At 42.8% G+C, this 15,225-nt stretch overlaps 1 protein-coding gene across 1 annotated transcript in view; it reads right to left on the reverse strand.

The window, feature by feature from the left end:
- Nucleotides 1-13,458, reverse strand: part of GRTP1 (growth hormone regulated TBC protein 1) — a 39,546-nt gene extending 26,088 nt beyond the window's left edge. Inside the window, exons 1-3 of the mRNA XM_068137069.1 lie at nucleotides 13,295-13,458; nucleotides 11,324-11,475; nucleotides 5,940-6,098 (exon numbers count right to left, since the gene is read on the reverse strand). Coding sequence (XP_067993170.1) covers nucleotides 5,940-6,098; nucleotides 11,324-11,475; nucleotides 13,295-13,332 — 349 coding nt within the window. The 5' untranslated portion in view covers nucleotides 13,333-13,458. The remainder of the gene's footprint in view (nucleotides 1-5,939; nucleotides 6,099-11,323; nucleotides 11,476-13,294) is intronic.
- Nucleotides 13,459-15,225: the final 1,767 nt, after the last annotated feature.

The raw sequence follows: 15,225 nt of genomic DNA on the forward strand, positions 1-15,225 counted from the left end.
GAAACCACATCTGCAATAGTGTCCAGTTTTGGACTTCCCAATTCAAGATAGACAAGGGATCTGCTGGAGAGAGTCCAACGGAGAACTACAAGGAAGACTGTGGGACTTGAACGTCTCTCCTTATGAAGAAAGACTGAGAGACCTGGGGCTGTTAAGTTTTGAGAAGTCCAAAAGGGGATCAATGTCTATGTCTAAGGGGTGGGTGTCAAGACGAAGGTGATATTCTCTTTTTGGTGGTGCCCAGGGATAAGACAAGGAACAACTGGTGCAAGCTAGAACACATGAGGTTCCAGCTGAACACAAGGAGATACTTCTGTACAGTAAGGGTGACAGAGCACTGGAACAGGCTGCCCAGATGGGTTGTGGAGTCTCCTTCTCTGGAGACTTTCAAAACCTGCCTGGATATGTTTCTGTGTGGTCTGCCCTAGCTGACCCTGCTTTGGCAGAGGGCTTGGACTTGATCTCTGGAGGTCCCTTCCAATTCCTAACATTCTGTGACCTTCAAGCTTTTCCCTGCAACATCTGGAACCAGTTGTTTTGAACGTTTGAGGGGTTTCATTTGGGTTTTCGTGTGGGGTTTTGTTTTGTCGTTTGGGATTTTTTGCTAGTTTTGGTTTGTGTTTTGGTTGGTTCGTTGTGGGGTTTGTTTGCTTGGGTGTGTGGGTTTTGTTTGGGGTTGTGGTGGTTTTAGGCTATGACTTTAAAATTTAGTTACAGATTTTAAGCAGAAAAGCAGAAAAATATAAATAAATCACTATTGGGTGTAAAAAGGACAACTAAAGATTATTCTAAACACATTCACTGGAGAAAGTGTCTAGTATATAGACGGGCTGTACCAAAACAATTGTTACTCTTTTCTGATGTCTTCTCTGCTTGTTTCACTCAGGAGAGATTAATCTGCTTTTGGCTGACCGTGGCTGGATTGTTTTGGATAAGTCTAACCCGTGCTTTCTCTCTGCTCCGCTCTCTCGGGACAGGGCAGGGCAGGGGAGGGGAACAGTTTCCCTCATCTCTGACCAGGGGGCATTTCGTGTTGTTTGCTAATTGTAAATATCTGTACAATATTGTAAATACTGCGTATTTTACACATGCTCCTTGCACTCCACTGTAGAGTGCAGTTTTGCTTGTAAATACAGCTTCCATTTGCTTCATACTGAGCTGGTCTGACAAAGTTAAGGGCGGGGGGGGATAATTTTGTTTTGGGTTTTTTTTTTTGTTGGTTTTTTGTTTGTTTTGGGTTTTTTTAAGTTCAGGTCAAATTTGCTATCAACTAAAGCCAGAGAAACTCACCCTGAGACACAGCCCCAAACCTCTCCAGTGCATAGTAACAGTACAATAGTTTGCAGAAAATCAAGAAAGCAAACAGGGTTAGGATTTCCAACAAAGGCACAATGTCACTGTATAGATCTGAGAAGCAGCCACAAATTCCAGTCCACTTCATCTCCCAAAAGGTGGTATCAGAGTTGGAGAAATTGCAGGAGAGAATGACAACAAGGGAGACCGAAGGTATGAAATGGTACATGCATAGCACAAACTGAGGTGGATTAGAGCTCCTTAAACTGGAGGGAGATGCTTATTACAGCACAAATCTGCAAAGTCATGTGGAAGGTAAATCAACCACTTGAAAAAGGAGCAGCTGAAGGCTTTTTTCAGTTAATAACACTGGATGGGAAAGTAAATAAATAAATTCATAAACATGTCACATACGACTCAGGAACCCAAACCACACATATCTGGAGACCAGGAAAAACATTCTGAGGAAGTATCACTACATAATTTATTTTTCCAGTTTTTCCTGTAGCTGTTCTGGTAGATAGAAGACCCAAGGTAAGCATCTGAATATGCCATGATATGACTTGCCTTACAGAGAGACAGAAATACTGAGCCAGAGCTGTTCCCCTTGCTCTGGTTAAATGGTTAAACGCCCTCAACTCATGTGAAAATTCTCAGCCTTCGCTAATAGCTTAACACCACTTAGTGAAGTTTCTTAGTGCTTTGATAGCAAAATACTCAGTGTCTCCTGTGAAGTAGAAATGGCTATTGTTAGAAATATTTTCTGAACCCGTCATAAACTAAACTAAGGTTCTGCAACTACTATCCAATGCATTATGTCAAATCCTTATTCCAGCAGTCACACAGTGAAGCACAGGCTCAGAGAACTGACCACAGTATCAGATCCTGGGTTTCACAGCACCTGTAACTCCTCCACATGAAATACAGGAGTGGAAATGTGGATATTAGTTGCATGTGCATATGAGAAGATTTGCAGATATGTGCACTGCTATTCTGAAATTCAACGGCTTTGCCTACGTGGGCTTACTACAAAGCAGCTATGCCAACTTGCACCCCAGCCTTTTTGTAACCAGCATGTAGCCTCTGCATGAGGACACTTCTTATCCTGCCAACATCATTTGTCTTACTAAACTTTACTATAATAGGGCATGAACAACAAAGCTCAGCAGGAATGCATGCCCTTCTAAATGCATATGTAAACTAAGGCATGAGAACTTCCATCAAAATTTAGAGACCTGCATTCTTCAAGCTCTTATGTTTAGAGTAAGAAGCCTTCTCTGTCCTACATTTCTCTTAAAAAAAATAAAGTACATTCCAACAGGAAATGCATAATACAGCAATAAAGCCCATCAGTTAAGAAACAGCAAGTTAAGGGCAAAAATATTGGTGAAAAGACAATTTAGATTTACTTAGGTGAAAGACTTTCATTACTTTCACTAATCAGTTTTTTTTTTCTTTGAAGACTCACACCTGATCTCCTTCTATGATCAGGTGACCCGCCTGGTGGATGTGGGGAAGGCTGTGCATGTGGTCTACCTGGACTTCAGCAAGGTCTTTGACACTGCCCCGCACAGCAAACTGCTGGCTAAGCTGTCAGCTCATGACTTGGACAGCAACACTCTAAGCCGGGTTAGGAACTGGCTGGAGGGCTGTGCCCAGAGAGTGGTGGTGAATGGTGCCACATCCAGATGGAGGCCAGTCACTAGTGGTGTCTCCCAGGGATCAGTGCTGGGCCCCATCCTGTTCAATATCTTCATTGATGATCTGGATGAGGGGATTGAGTTAGTCATCAGTAAATTTGCAGATGACACCAAGTTGGGAGCAGCTGTTGATGAGTTAGAGGGTGGGAGAGCTCTGCAGAGGGACCTTGACTGTCTAGGCAGATGGGCAGAGTCCAAAAAGATGACATGTAACAAATCCAAGTGCTGGGTGCTGCACTTTGGCCACCACAACCCCATGCAGAGCTACAGGCTGGGGTCAGAGTGGCTGGAGAGCTGCCAAACAGAAAGGGACCTGGGGGTGCTGATTGACAGTAGGCTGAACATGAGCCAGCAGTGTGCCCAAGTGGCCAAGAAGGCCAATAGCATCCTGGCCTGCATCAAGAATAGTGTGGCCAGCAGGAGCAGCAAAGTCATTGTTCCCCTGTACTCTGCACTGGTTAGGCCACACCTTGAGTCCTGTGTCCAGTTCTGGGCCCGCAGTTTAAGAAGGACATTGAGACACTTGACCATGTCCAGAGAAGGGCAATGAGGCTGGTGAGAGGCCCTACAAGGAGAGGCTGAGGGAGCTGGGATTGTTTAGCCTGGAGAAGAGGAGGCTCAGAGACGACCTTATTGCTCTCTACAACTACCTGAAGGAAGGTTGTAGCCAGTTGGGGGTTGGTCTCTTCTCCCAGGCAACCAGCACCAGAACAAGACGACACAGTCTCAAGCTGCACCAGACGAAGTTTAGGTTCTAGGTGAGGAGAAAGTTCTTCATGGAGAGAGTCATTCACCTTTGGAATGGGTTGCTCAGGGAGGTGGTGAAGTCACCATCCCTGGAGGTGTTCAAGAGGGGATTGGATGTGGCACTTGGTGCCATGGTTTAGTCATGAGGTCTGTGGTGACAGGTTGGACTTGATGACCTTTGAGGTCTCTTCCAACCTTGGTGATTCTGTAAAACAGTCCTCAGCTAAAGCCCACTATAAAATCTACATGCCCCACAGGAGCACTAAATTTATTCAATACAAAGTTTCCATTCACCTTAAGTACTTCGCTCCTTCCACCCCTCATTGTTCACATTTTTTTCCTTCCTTTATGAAGAGAAATCTGTCATTCTGGAGTCCAAGGTCCTCTTATTGTTTTTCTTTCCAACCAGAAAACCCTCCAACCCATTTTTCTTTACACCCATTCTCTCACTTGCCTCTTGTTAGCTTTCTTTTCTGCAGTTTTCCAATGAATATAGTAGCTATTACAAAGCTATTTCCTCCAGAATTCACAGACAGATCACAGAATCATGGAATCATCTTTATCTTCTTCCATTGTTTTGCCTCCACACAAAAATGTTTTTATTTCATGTAACTGCCTAGTACTGGAAAGGAAATCGTTTACAACTCCCTCTTGCAGCAATTATATCCCAATTAGGGATTGGTTTAGGAAAGTCATCTTAGTAGCTTCCCTCTGTATTAATAGTTAGAGCTCTGCAGGTTTTAGTTTTGGGCAGGATATGAGCCTGATGATTTCTGGCTAGCCTTCATATTTGTAGGAACATGAAAGTTTATGCTCCAAAATACCTTACTAAGGCGTGTAATCCCAAAAGCCACAGTGCTCCTGCTGCTGTTGTGGGGAGAGGCGAAGGAGAAACTCATCATAGAATTGTTAGGGTTGGAAGTGACCTCAAGGATCATCTAGTTCCAACCCCCCTGCCATGGGCAGGGACACCTCATACTAGATCAAGTTGCTCAGAGCACACATCCAGCCTGGCCTTAAAAACCTCCAGGGATGGGGCTTCTACCACCTCCCCAGGCAACCTGTTCTAGCATCTCACCACCCTCATGGTCATAAACAAAAAGGCGTTCAGATGATTATCCAACTTCGATAGAAACCGGTAAAGCCTCCGTTTTAACTACCTGGCTTTTTCAAGAGGAAAAAGATGAAAACTCCACCTGCCATTCTAGGAAAACATCCTCAGCATTGTGCTTGTCCACAGCACAGCCTAACCTCATTAATAGGACACTTCAGCTTCTCTACACAAGCTCTGTTGCAGGAGACTGAAAAGTTTCAGGACAAAAACTCCACTTGCTTGTCCTCCCCTACTGGCTCTTTAAAACATCCAGTCTAAGGTTTGGTTGCCCTAATGCTCTGTCACCAATATTAGTCACCGACCACTATTCACAGACAGTGCACACAAAACTGGATTAATAGGGAAGAGGTATTTCTTCTCCTACACACTACTTCTTTCTGGGATTTACATTTAGTGTTTAGGATTTAATACATCAGGTGGATTTCCCCACCCCTCAGTTTGTCAAATCTGTTTTTAAACCAGTTTATGCTTCTGGCCTTAGCAACACCCTCCAGTAACAAGTACCACAATTCAGCAATACACACTTCTAAACCTGCAGCATGGCAAGCCTCATTCAGTGTCCTTAGCTCTTATATTACATGAAAAAAATGACAATTGCCCCCATCCACCCTCTCTACACCATTTATAATTCATATAGCTCTATCAACAGCTTTTAGTCAGTATTTTTTTCACTCAATCTGAAATTCTAGCATACTTCATCTGCCTCATATGAACTCTATACCATATCTTCAACTATCTCTGCAGCTCTTCTAGTATGCTACTAGGACAGAAGGAGAGACAGACCCAAAGGCAGGTGTCATGGTAAAGCTGTAACTCTTCAATCACTTAGGCAATCACACAATAATGTTTTCTAGTTTGTTCCTTCACAAATAATTTTTAATCTTCCTTAATACTTTTGGCCACATGATAAATCTAGAAATATCTGTGCTGTTAAAGAGCTTATGGCTAATCTAATTTACATGTTAATTCAGCACTTAAACCACTACTACAGAAATGTAAGTTTTCCTTTACATAACTTGATCTCTAGCATTTAAGGACAAACATGGTAGACAAACATGGATAAACAGTGTTATCAAGACAATAACCTGTTTTGATTGCTTCAACTAGTTTGTCATTCTTCTCTCCTTCAAGAAGTCTGTGGTAATATCCAGGGTTTTGTTCCATGTTGGCTTGAGCCCCACTCACAATCATCCAGACCAATGCACGATGTTCATTGGGGATGCCTTTCCTGATGTATCTTTTCACTGCAAAACAAGAAGTTTGTGGGTGTTTTTAAATAATAATAATAACTTAAAAAATTAAATTCAACTGTATTTTTCATGAGGAAATAAGCAAAGTTGGTAAGTCAAAGAAAAACTTTTGAGATTACTATGCTTCCTCTATGCTATCATTTAAGATAAGCATCTCCTACAGTGTATTTTAGACCAACTAAATTCTTGAGACTCAGATTGCTCACACTAGTTTTCCTCCCTCCTTTATTCCACAATTAGGATTTTCAATCCTTTCCTCTTCTTCTCTCCTTTCTGGATTGAGATAAGAACAGCAAAGTTTCCCCTTGATTTTTGTGCTTTTTCATGCAGATGTGCAGTGACTTTTTCTTTCCCTCATTACCAGTGGCTCCTGAAATGATAGCCCTTTCCATTTGCTTGGTTATGCTCTAGCAGAAATGGCTACGCTAACATAACGCTAGGGTTTCAGCTTAGAGCCTAAACACTGAAATCATAGCCAAAACTGAGAAATGTGAAACAGTTGGCTACTGTCTAAAATCAGTCTCTGGAGCACCTGGAGACATGAGTGAGCAGCAGATGATTTCTTCTCAAATAACTGGGAAAGTCTTTTTAAATCTAAAGTAGCTCTTATCTCCTGCATCATGTTCATCACCAGGGTGTGCTTTGCGGTTTTTTTAAGCAGATGATTCAGTGTAAATAACTAGAATGTAAGATTGCAGGAACAAGCATCAGGCTAGTGACAGCCAAAGCAGCTTCCTCCTGGGGATGGTATGAAAAATATTATAATGAGGAGCCAATGCTGCTCATTGGTACATAATCCTAAACTAGCATTACCCCTTCTGACCTAAAAAGACAGCTGAGTATTTGAGATCCTTCCGTTTTTTCCAGAGGGAAGAAACCAACAAAGAAACCAGATTTTTCTTATTGAATGAATGTGACTGTATCAGCTTTTTCTCCCCAAATTCCATAAGATGCAAATGAGGGTAGAGATTTTTATTCTGTACACACATACACAGACACACACAAAACACCATTACCTAATCTGGTTTTGTGCAATCAGAAAAATCTGTAACAGAATTAAACAAGCAAGTTTTACAAGAACTCAGCCAACTACCTTGTAAATACATTCCACCTACCTGTCATTAAGGAGCTAAGGCTGCTTTCGCAGACAGATATGTGCATCTATAATGGGCAATTCATCCACCTAAAAATGTGCTACTTTCTCTCAAAGAAAAACCCCTACCCTTCACATCTGCAATAAACACCTGGTCCTCAGGGTACTTTTTGATGAGAATTTACACTATGGATTACAGTGTCTGCTGTTTTAGCTGTAAAGTAACTTCAACTACTGCCTTCTTTTAAACAGACTGAAAAACATTTTGTTTCCATTTCATCTTTTTTACAAGATTTTGAACTCTAGTGCTCATTATATAGATAGACACAGCAAACGTAGGAGTGAGTGCAGGAATCAGTCCTATTTAGGTCAACAAGAAGAAACGCTCAGATAAGCCAGTGAACGTCCCTAGCAGGAAATTCATTGGCAAAATTACTGCATTATCCCTTTCTACTACACAATTCCAATGGTGTTTTTTTCTGGAACAACTGTCAATTCTGAAAGCATAGCCAACATCCACATCCATCAATATGCATTAAATTCAAGAGAAGCAGAGACAGAGACAAGCCTTTGACCCCAGCACAAGGGGAAAGCAGCCCTGCAGCACAAGCATCCACTCATCATTGCTCAGTGTCATCACTCTCATGGTAATAGGCAGCCAGAGGCTTGCGTCACCCCAAAAGACTACATACCCCTGCTCCCCAACTCTCTGAAGAATGGAAAAGCCCTCTGCATCATGCTTTTCTTCCTCACACCATTAGCATACTGGCCAGGATCTGCAAACTGGCACATGGAAGCAACAAAGTACCTCTGAAAATAATGACAATTGCAATGTAATGTTTTGATTGTTTGCTGGTTTTTTTGGTTTGTGGTTTGGTTTTTGTTTGTTATATGCATATATTATGTCATATTCTATACATAAAATGGGACTTTTTAATAAATATGTATTTATTGTTATTTATAGACCCACTTCCACATCATCCTCTGGAATGTGCACAACAGTCCACACCACAGAATATCCTCCCACTATAAAAGCTTTCAAAGAGCAAGCTGGACTGTGCATTTGTCTCCAATGGCACACCCAACTCCAGCTGTAAACCAAGGGCTTGACTTTAAACATAACATTACTGAATACCAGCAAGCCCTGAGTAGCCACATGCAAAGTCATGCCTAGGACAACCACAGCATACACAATGCAGCTGAAGCTTTATATCACACGTAGTAAAAAAAAAAAACACACTAATTTTTTGCCTCTGTTCATTAACAGAATATGAAATATCAATTTCTAAGTAAACAAGAACACTCTTAATTCCATTACTTCCGACTGCCAATGCCAGTTTTACAGAATCATGGAAGGTTTTTAGGCTGGGACTTCCAGTCCAACCACCCCTCAGTGAATAGGGACTTTAACTAGATCAGGTTGCTCAGAGTCCTGTACAGCACGGACTTGAACGTTTCCAGGAATGGGGAAGCCACCACCTCTCTAGGCAACCTGTGCCATTGTTTCATTGCTCTAATGATTAAAATTTTCTTCCTTTCTGCAGGTTTAGAGTCACATTTTCTTAAAATGTTTGCCTTGTTATGAGAAAAAATAGCTACATCACAGGGTAGTAGTCTAGAAGTGCTGATAACAGAGTAACTTTGACAGAAAAATACGCAGAAAATAGTATTTTCCAATACCCTGCACTACTTACAGTAACAAGATCTTAAAATAAAGAATTTTAAACCTGTCTGCCCTTGACTAACGGCAAAGTATTAGAATTTTAGAGTGTCTTACTTCTAACGTTGTATCTACCTTTTCTCCCTATTAACAGTGTATCATTCTACACCATCAACTCAGTTTATGTAGGGCAACTTCATTTAAAAAGAAAAATTATCTCATCCTAAATATTAGAAGAGTGTGATTTTGAGAAGAACATGCATTTTTTAGTTACTTTTTCAGTTACTAACAATTATTGTTGAATGCTGAGGAAACCAACTTGGATTCTAGAGGAAAAACTCTACAAGGAGCAGAAAAACAGCACACAATCTACAAGGAGCAGAAAACAGCACACCACAAAGAATTGAAAGTTGTATTTTATGAATACATCACAGAAGAAACAAAGTAGATCTGTGCTGTCAACGTTCAAATTAGTCAAACAAAAACTGACTTTCTAAAATGTTCCTTCCTTTGTCAGACCCCTGGGTTGGGATAGAATTGCTCTTGTTATACACATTGTTTATTACCATTACTTTCAGTCAAAGACCTGAAAGCACCTACTGGTCAGTTTTGACAAATCCACATACAGCCACATCACATAGCAGGCTTTTTGGTCACCATTAAGCTGCTTTGGGCAATTATGTTAGTTTGTTCCCTGCCTATAAAACAATCCATAAAGACAGCAGCTGAATCATATAGAATCACAGAATGGTTTGGGTTTGAAACGACCTAACAGATTGCCTAGCTCTAACCCTCCACCATGGACAGAAGTGCCTTCCACTAGACCAGATGGAACGGAGGAAAGGCAAAGATTAGAAGGAACTCAGTAGAAGTGGAGAGAGGAGGCAAGTGACTGAACACTGACTGAAAATTCACACTTACAGAGGAAAAGGTAAAGATAACAAAGAGTAGTAGAGTGGGAAACCAAATACCAGAAAATAACAAAAGGGAAGAGACTAGAGAAGGCCAGAAGGAACTGTTAGCCAACATTCCCATGACCTGCCCTGCTGGAAGGCTGCAATCCAGAACAACAGGATACACTGCTTAATTAAATGTAGTCTAATTATTTTTCTTTATAGTAGAACAGAATTATATACATGCATACTACCTGGATGTGAGGCAAACACAGCAGCACATGAACATGTCACATTTCCATACTGGAAAATTAACACAAGTCATCACTTCTTCCTGTTCACTCAGACAGAAATTATGAGCTTCATTATGTGTAAAGACAAATGGGTGTGGAGCTACTGAGACACGACATGTGCAATATCTCACTCATTTCTATTCACAGCAGGACACGTTTTGAAAAGACCCTAGGCAAGTCAGAAGGACAGGGGTTCACAGACATAGCTATTGTGTCCAGGGTGAAGAGGCAAACCAAATATTCTTGGTTCTAGCTTATGGCTAACTTGTTGAAGAGAAGCTAATCAGAACCTGAGCAAAGCCTCAGAGCAATGAAATCAGGTCCTAGAGGAGGAAAATTAAGTGTAGACAGATTTTCTGCAAGAAATCATAGTAAAATCAACTTGCAGAATAAAGCTCACACCTAAACAACTGCTTACACAATTCTAAGTGTGTAAATCACAGACTGCAATCTTAATACTGATGTAAGAGGTATTTTAATATCAGTGATTGTAGAAGTTAACCTGATGCTCTTCTTTTCTGAGGCATCTATTGAGGATAATGTAGGAGGCTGATTGTCAACAACTTTGAATTTACACTCAGACATTTCCTCAACATTAGTTATTTCAGTCACCCTCTTCAATATTATATATATATATATATAAATAAACGCAAGTATACGAGAAGCCAAGTATCTTTAGCAAAAGTTAGTGACGTCAAAGATGACTGCAGCAAGCTCTGGTGGGCTAGTATGTCAAGAGCAATTGTCTATGTCCACTCAGGGAACTTGTAATTTCCTGGTTTTTATCATCTCTAATAGGCTACTGTGCATGGAAACCATGTTAATGGTTACTACCATTACATGGATAGTGGGGCAGCATGACAGTACTGAAGCCTGGTAAAAAAGGTATCAAAGAGCCAGCAACTGAGAGACCTAAAATCTTGATCCCTGGGTTTCAACACAGCACTTTATGCATAATCTCATCTTTCTAAAGAGAGCACAGAACAGAGTACAATACCTCAAAAGGCATCCTGAAGTGCCAGTGGCCATAATCTCTGGGTTACAGATGTAGTAAGACACTATAGCTTATGCTAAAGAAAGATTATTTCTTTGTAAGCTTTAAATCAGATCAATGATCCCACTAAAAATGGCATACTTGCCTATGTATTATTGTTGTTTATACTATTTTTCCTTTGAAGACAAAGATAACACTTAACATTGAAAACCACAAAACAATTAAATACAATTTATATTGGTTCTAACATAATGCACTTTTACCTATGAAGGGACATACAGCTTACCTTTTAAAGTCTTCTGTATACTGTTTTTCCCTTTTAGGAGCTTGGACCATTTTATTGCTCTTCTAGTAAGTACCACTAGATATCTGGAAAAGAATGCTTCATAGGATGCATAATCAAAGTCTTCTGGCCTTTCAAACCCATATGGATCAACTCTACAAAATAAAAATAAACTCTTGTATAAGTGTTTCTACATACCTACAGCTGAAAAAAAACATATATATAAACTACCACATATATATATACAAGTATGCTTGAAATAACTTCCAGCTGCCATTCCTAAAAGCAGCTCAAACCACCTTCCTCCCAACAAAAACCTACTTTACACAAACTGTTTCACTGCATTTAGCATATGGAAACTGTTTAACTAAATTAATTCAAACATGCACTCTTCAGGGAGTTTTACAGATTTCACTACTTTTGGAAGTAAGGTGTTTTTAGATCAAAGGATTCATCGTGTGCGAAACTGACCCAAATTACAACCACACAAAGTCTGAGAGATATCTCTCTCCACAATACAGACAAACAGTTGAAAAGTATGAAGGTATCTCCTCAAATATGGCCTGAATTCACTTTCCACACAGCTCTGCACAGAAAAATGCCAATTATCATAACAAGTTATAAAGACTGTTTTTTTAAAGGAGTAATTTCTGACATTATCTTTATAAATGTATATAGCTTGGAAAAAACCAAACAAAAAACCAGCCAACAACACAAAACATTGTGGCAATCTTTAACAAGTTTTCAGCACATGATCTTGGGCAGCACAACGCCGGTGGAGTGTCAGAACTGCAAGCTTGATTCTGTTTTAGCTTGACATATCAAGTCACCTTGCTAAACAAGATTTATGGCAACTTCCCAGGATGCTTTAATACCTGCCAACTATCGCCTGAGTACAGAACACCCACAGGCTTCGTAGAACTTAAAACACGCAGAGGGGTCTGTCCATGCAGAAAAGTTTGCAAAACAGACATCAAGGCTTAACTTTCAAAACCATGGCCCATTTCATTCATGGAGAGGGAATTCCCCCATATAGCAGCACAGCCTTGAGTAAATTCCAGCTCATGGGATCATCATGGGTAGTAAAGCATGAATCAGAAGAGGAACATTTTAATATTCAGACCACAAATTGGCATTACCCATTTGAAGAGTCACCTTTGTATTCACATACTCCTCAAATCCAACGCAGACCCACAAAACCTCCGACACAGATTTTTAGTAAAAACGTGAAAACGCTCAAAAAAACCCCCAACACTTCCACGCACACATCTGAGATGTATGGCTGTACACACTAATTTTGCCCTCCATCCTTGAGGTAGAAAGGGAAAATAGCGAGCCAGGAAGTACAGTTTAAGGAAGTTACCGTCCCTAACCTGCCTCCACGCAGTGCAGGTTCTCATTACTCCTAGGCGCCCTTTAAGTTCACAGACTCGGTCGCCGGTTCGCGCTTGGGCTTTCCCCCGGAGAGAAGGCCTCCACTCCGCGTCCCCGGGGGCCCTCTCAGCTGCTTCCCGCCGGCACCCACACCCCACCTGCTACCGCCCCCTCGTAACCCAAATCGCTCTGGGAGGAACATCTTGCTCTCCCCTGATTAACCGGCCTCGAATTCACCCTGCACCACAGCTCATCTCTGCCCCGGCCCTTGCTGTTTCTCGGCATGATACCAGCAGAGGAAAATGCTATTTTAAGCGACTACCAAAAAAACCCCAAACTCCCGCTGAGAGTCACCGCTCCTGCTCCCAGCTCTCTCCCTCCGGCAGTCAGCGCGCTACAGATACACAGGAAAGTTGTAAAAGCGGCATTTCTAAACGTTACCGCCTCCCTCCCCACCCCCGCCCCGGGAGAGCTCAGGTGGGAGTGGGAAAGCGGCGGCGGCCGGGCACGCCGGACCCTCTGCGGGCCGTTGCCAGGCGCCCGCCTCAGACTTGGCCCCCCACACAATCACGGGCCCTGTACCGCCGCCTGCAGCCCTACCTGTACGCCCAGTCCCGCCCATCCTCTCGCCTCTCCATCGGCCTCCCCCCGGCGGGGAGCACGGAGACTGGGGCGGCGGGAGTGCGTTATACTCACGCCGACTAGCACCGCGGCCGAGGCCGCGTGCGGAGCGGCTCGCAAGTTCAACTCTCCTGCCGCCCTCCGAGGGGCGGGGGCGGCCGCCAGGTCCCGCCTCCCTTGCTCGGCGCCGGGCTGCAGGCAGGTCTGCTCCGTGCCCGCGGGGCCGGGCGCTGGCGACGAGGCGACCTTTCCCCTGTCGCGAAGCCGCCTAACCTGCGCGGCCCCCGCTCCGCTAGGAGCCGCCTGGCGGCGGGGTGCTCGGAGGGTTAGGGTGCCCTCGAAGGGGTCGGGAGTTCGGTAGCAAAGGTGTGTTCATCGCATTCTGATACTGGTTTAGGTTTGTGTACTTCACAATTCTGTCACATCTGGGAAATAAAATAGTTTAGCAGGAGGGAAATGTCCCTGTAGCAGGGTGGGAGTGGCTGGAAGGTACGGCTCTTCTGACCACAAAAACTTCGTCAAAAGCGACAAAAAGAGGTTTCATTTCACTTGGTTACTTTGAGCCCTTTCCCCTCAACTCCTTGCACTCTTCCATTTTATTTCCCCAAATAATCTGTTCAAATCATTGTTAGAGTGAAATCTTAACAACTTTGGCATCTGCTGACACCATAAAACTAACAATAATTTAAATATCTAAATTATAAATGACAAGTTGTCTGGAGTAATAATACTCTGAGTTATACCCCAAAAAGCTTCCGCGTTTCCAGAATCCCCCCCTAACATCAGCGCGCTGCTCTTCAGAGGTGTTGAACAAACTCCACAAACACTGCCTAACTGCTTTTGCCAAGAGGTCCCTTCTAATTTGGTATTCTATGATTCTACCTGACTGCCAGGAGCTTATTTGTAACACACTGCATAACAGAAGGGAGAGAGAGGAATTATATCCCTGCTTGTCCTTTTTTTTTTTTTTTTTTTTTAATAGTCAGATTCTGATGTTCCACTCATGAAAGTGCTTGGAAAGCTGCAGCTACTATCAGAAATGTTACTTGATCAGCCAGCAAGTTGCTGAAGACAGCAGATGGGATTTCACGAGAGAAATCCACAGTCATTCCCTCCCAGCACACTCCTCAAAGAAGCTGCCACCTTTCTGCAGGATCAAATGCAATCACCCACACAAAAATGTGGAAGTAGTTCAGCTCCAAGGGCACGGGAAAAAAAAAAACAACATACTTAGTTTAACTGCTGGAACAGCTTGCCCAGCGAGGTGGTAGAAGCCCCATTCCCTGGAGGTTTTTAAGGCCAGACTGGGTGTGGCTCTGAGCAACCTGATCTAGTGTGAGCTGTCCCTGCCCATGGCAGGGGGGTTGGAACTAGATGATCCTTGAGGTCCCTTCCAACCCTAGCAATTCTATGGTTCTATCCCAGGGCTGTGAAAGGTCTTGATTGTTCAGCAAAACATATTTTTTTATTATTTTTTTCAGAGGGAAAAATTTTCAGCAGGCATAGGGCTTCTCCTGAGGGAAGATGGTCCCACTCAAATTACTGTGTAGCATCACAAACACTTCTGGGAGGACTTGCAGGACTGGAACCTGATTACAGACCAGGCTGGGGAGAGCCAGCCGGTGCCTGTGCCAAGCCTGTGCTTTGACATCCCGCCAGCGTTGCCTTGGCAGAGCATAGGCAGAGGCATGCTCTGCAAACAGCTCTGCCCCAGTGACTTGATCAAAGTCGCATAGAAAATCCTTGGCAGAGCTGTGAATAGGAGGCAATACTGTCCCACGGAAGAGAAGAAGGAAGCCTCAGTTCAGCAGAATACCCCCTTCCTGCCTGAATCCTGAAACCACAGGCTTGTTTGGTATCAGGGTTATACTTCATCTGAGAAAGTCAGGTTCTTCGATGCTTGTTCCTTT

This window comes from Melanerpes formicivorus, unplaced genomic scaffold (assembly GCF_026170545.1).
Source record: "Melanerpes formicivorus ecotype bairdi unplaced genomic scaffold, bMelFor1.0.p_v2 SCAF_1, whole genome shotgun sequence".
Taxonomy (NCBI): Eukaryota; Metazoa; Chordata; class Aves; order Piciformes; family Picidae; genus Melanerpes; species Melanerpes formicivorus.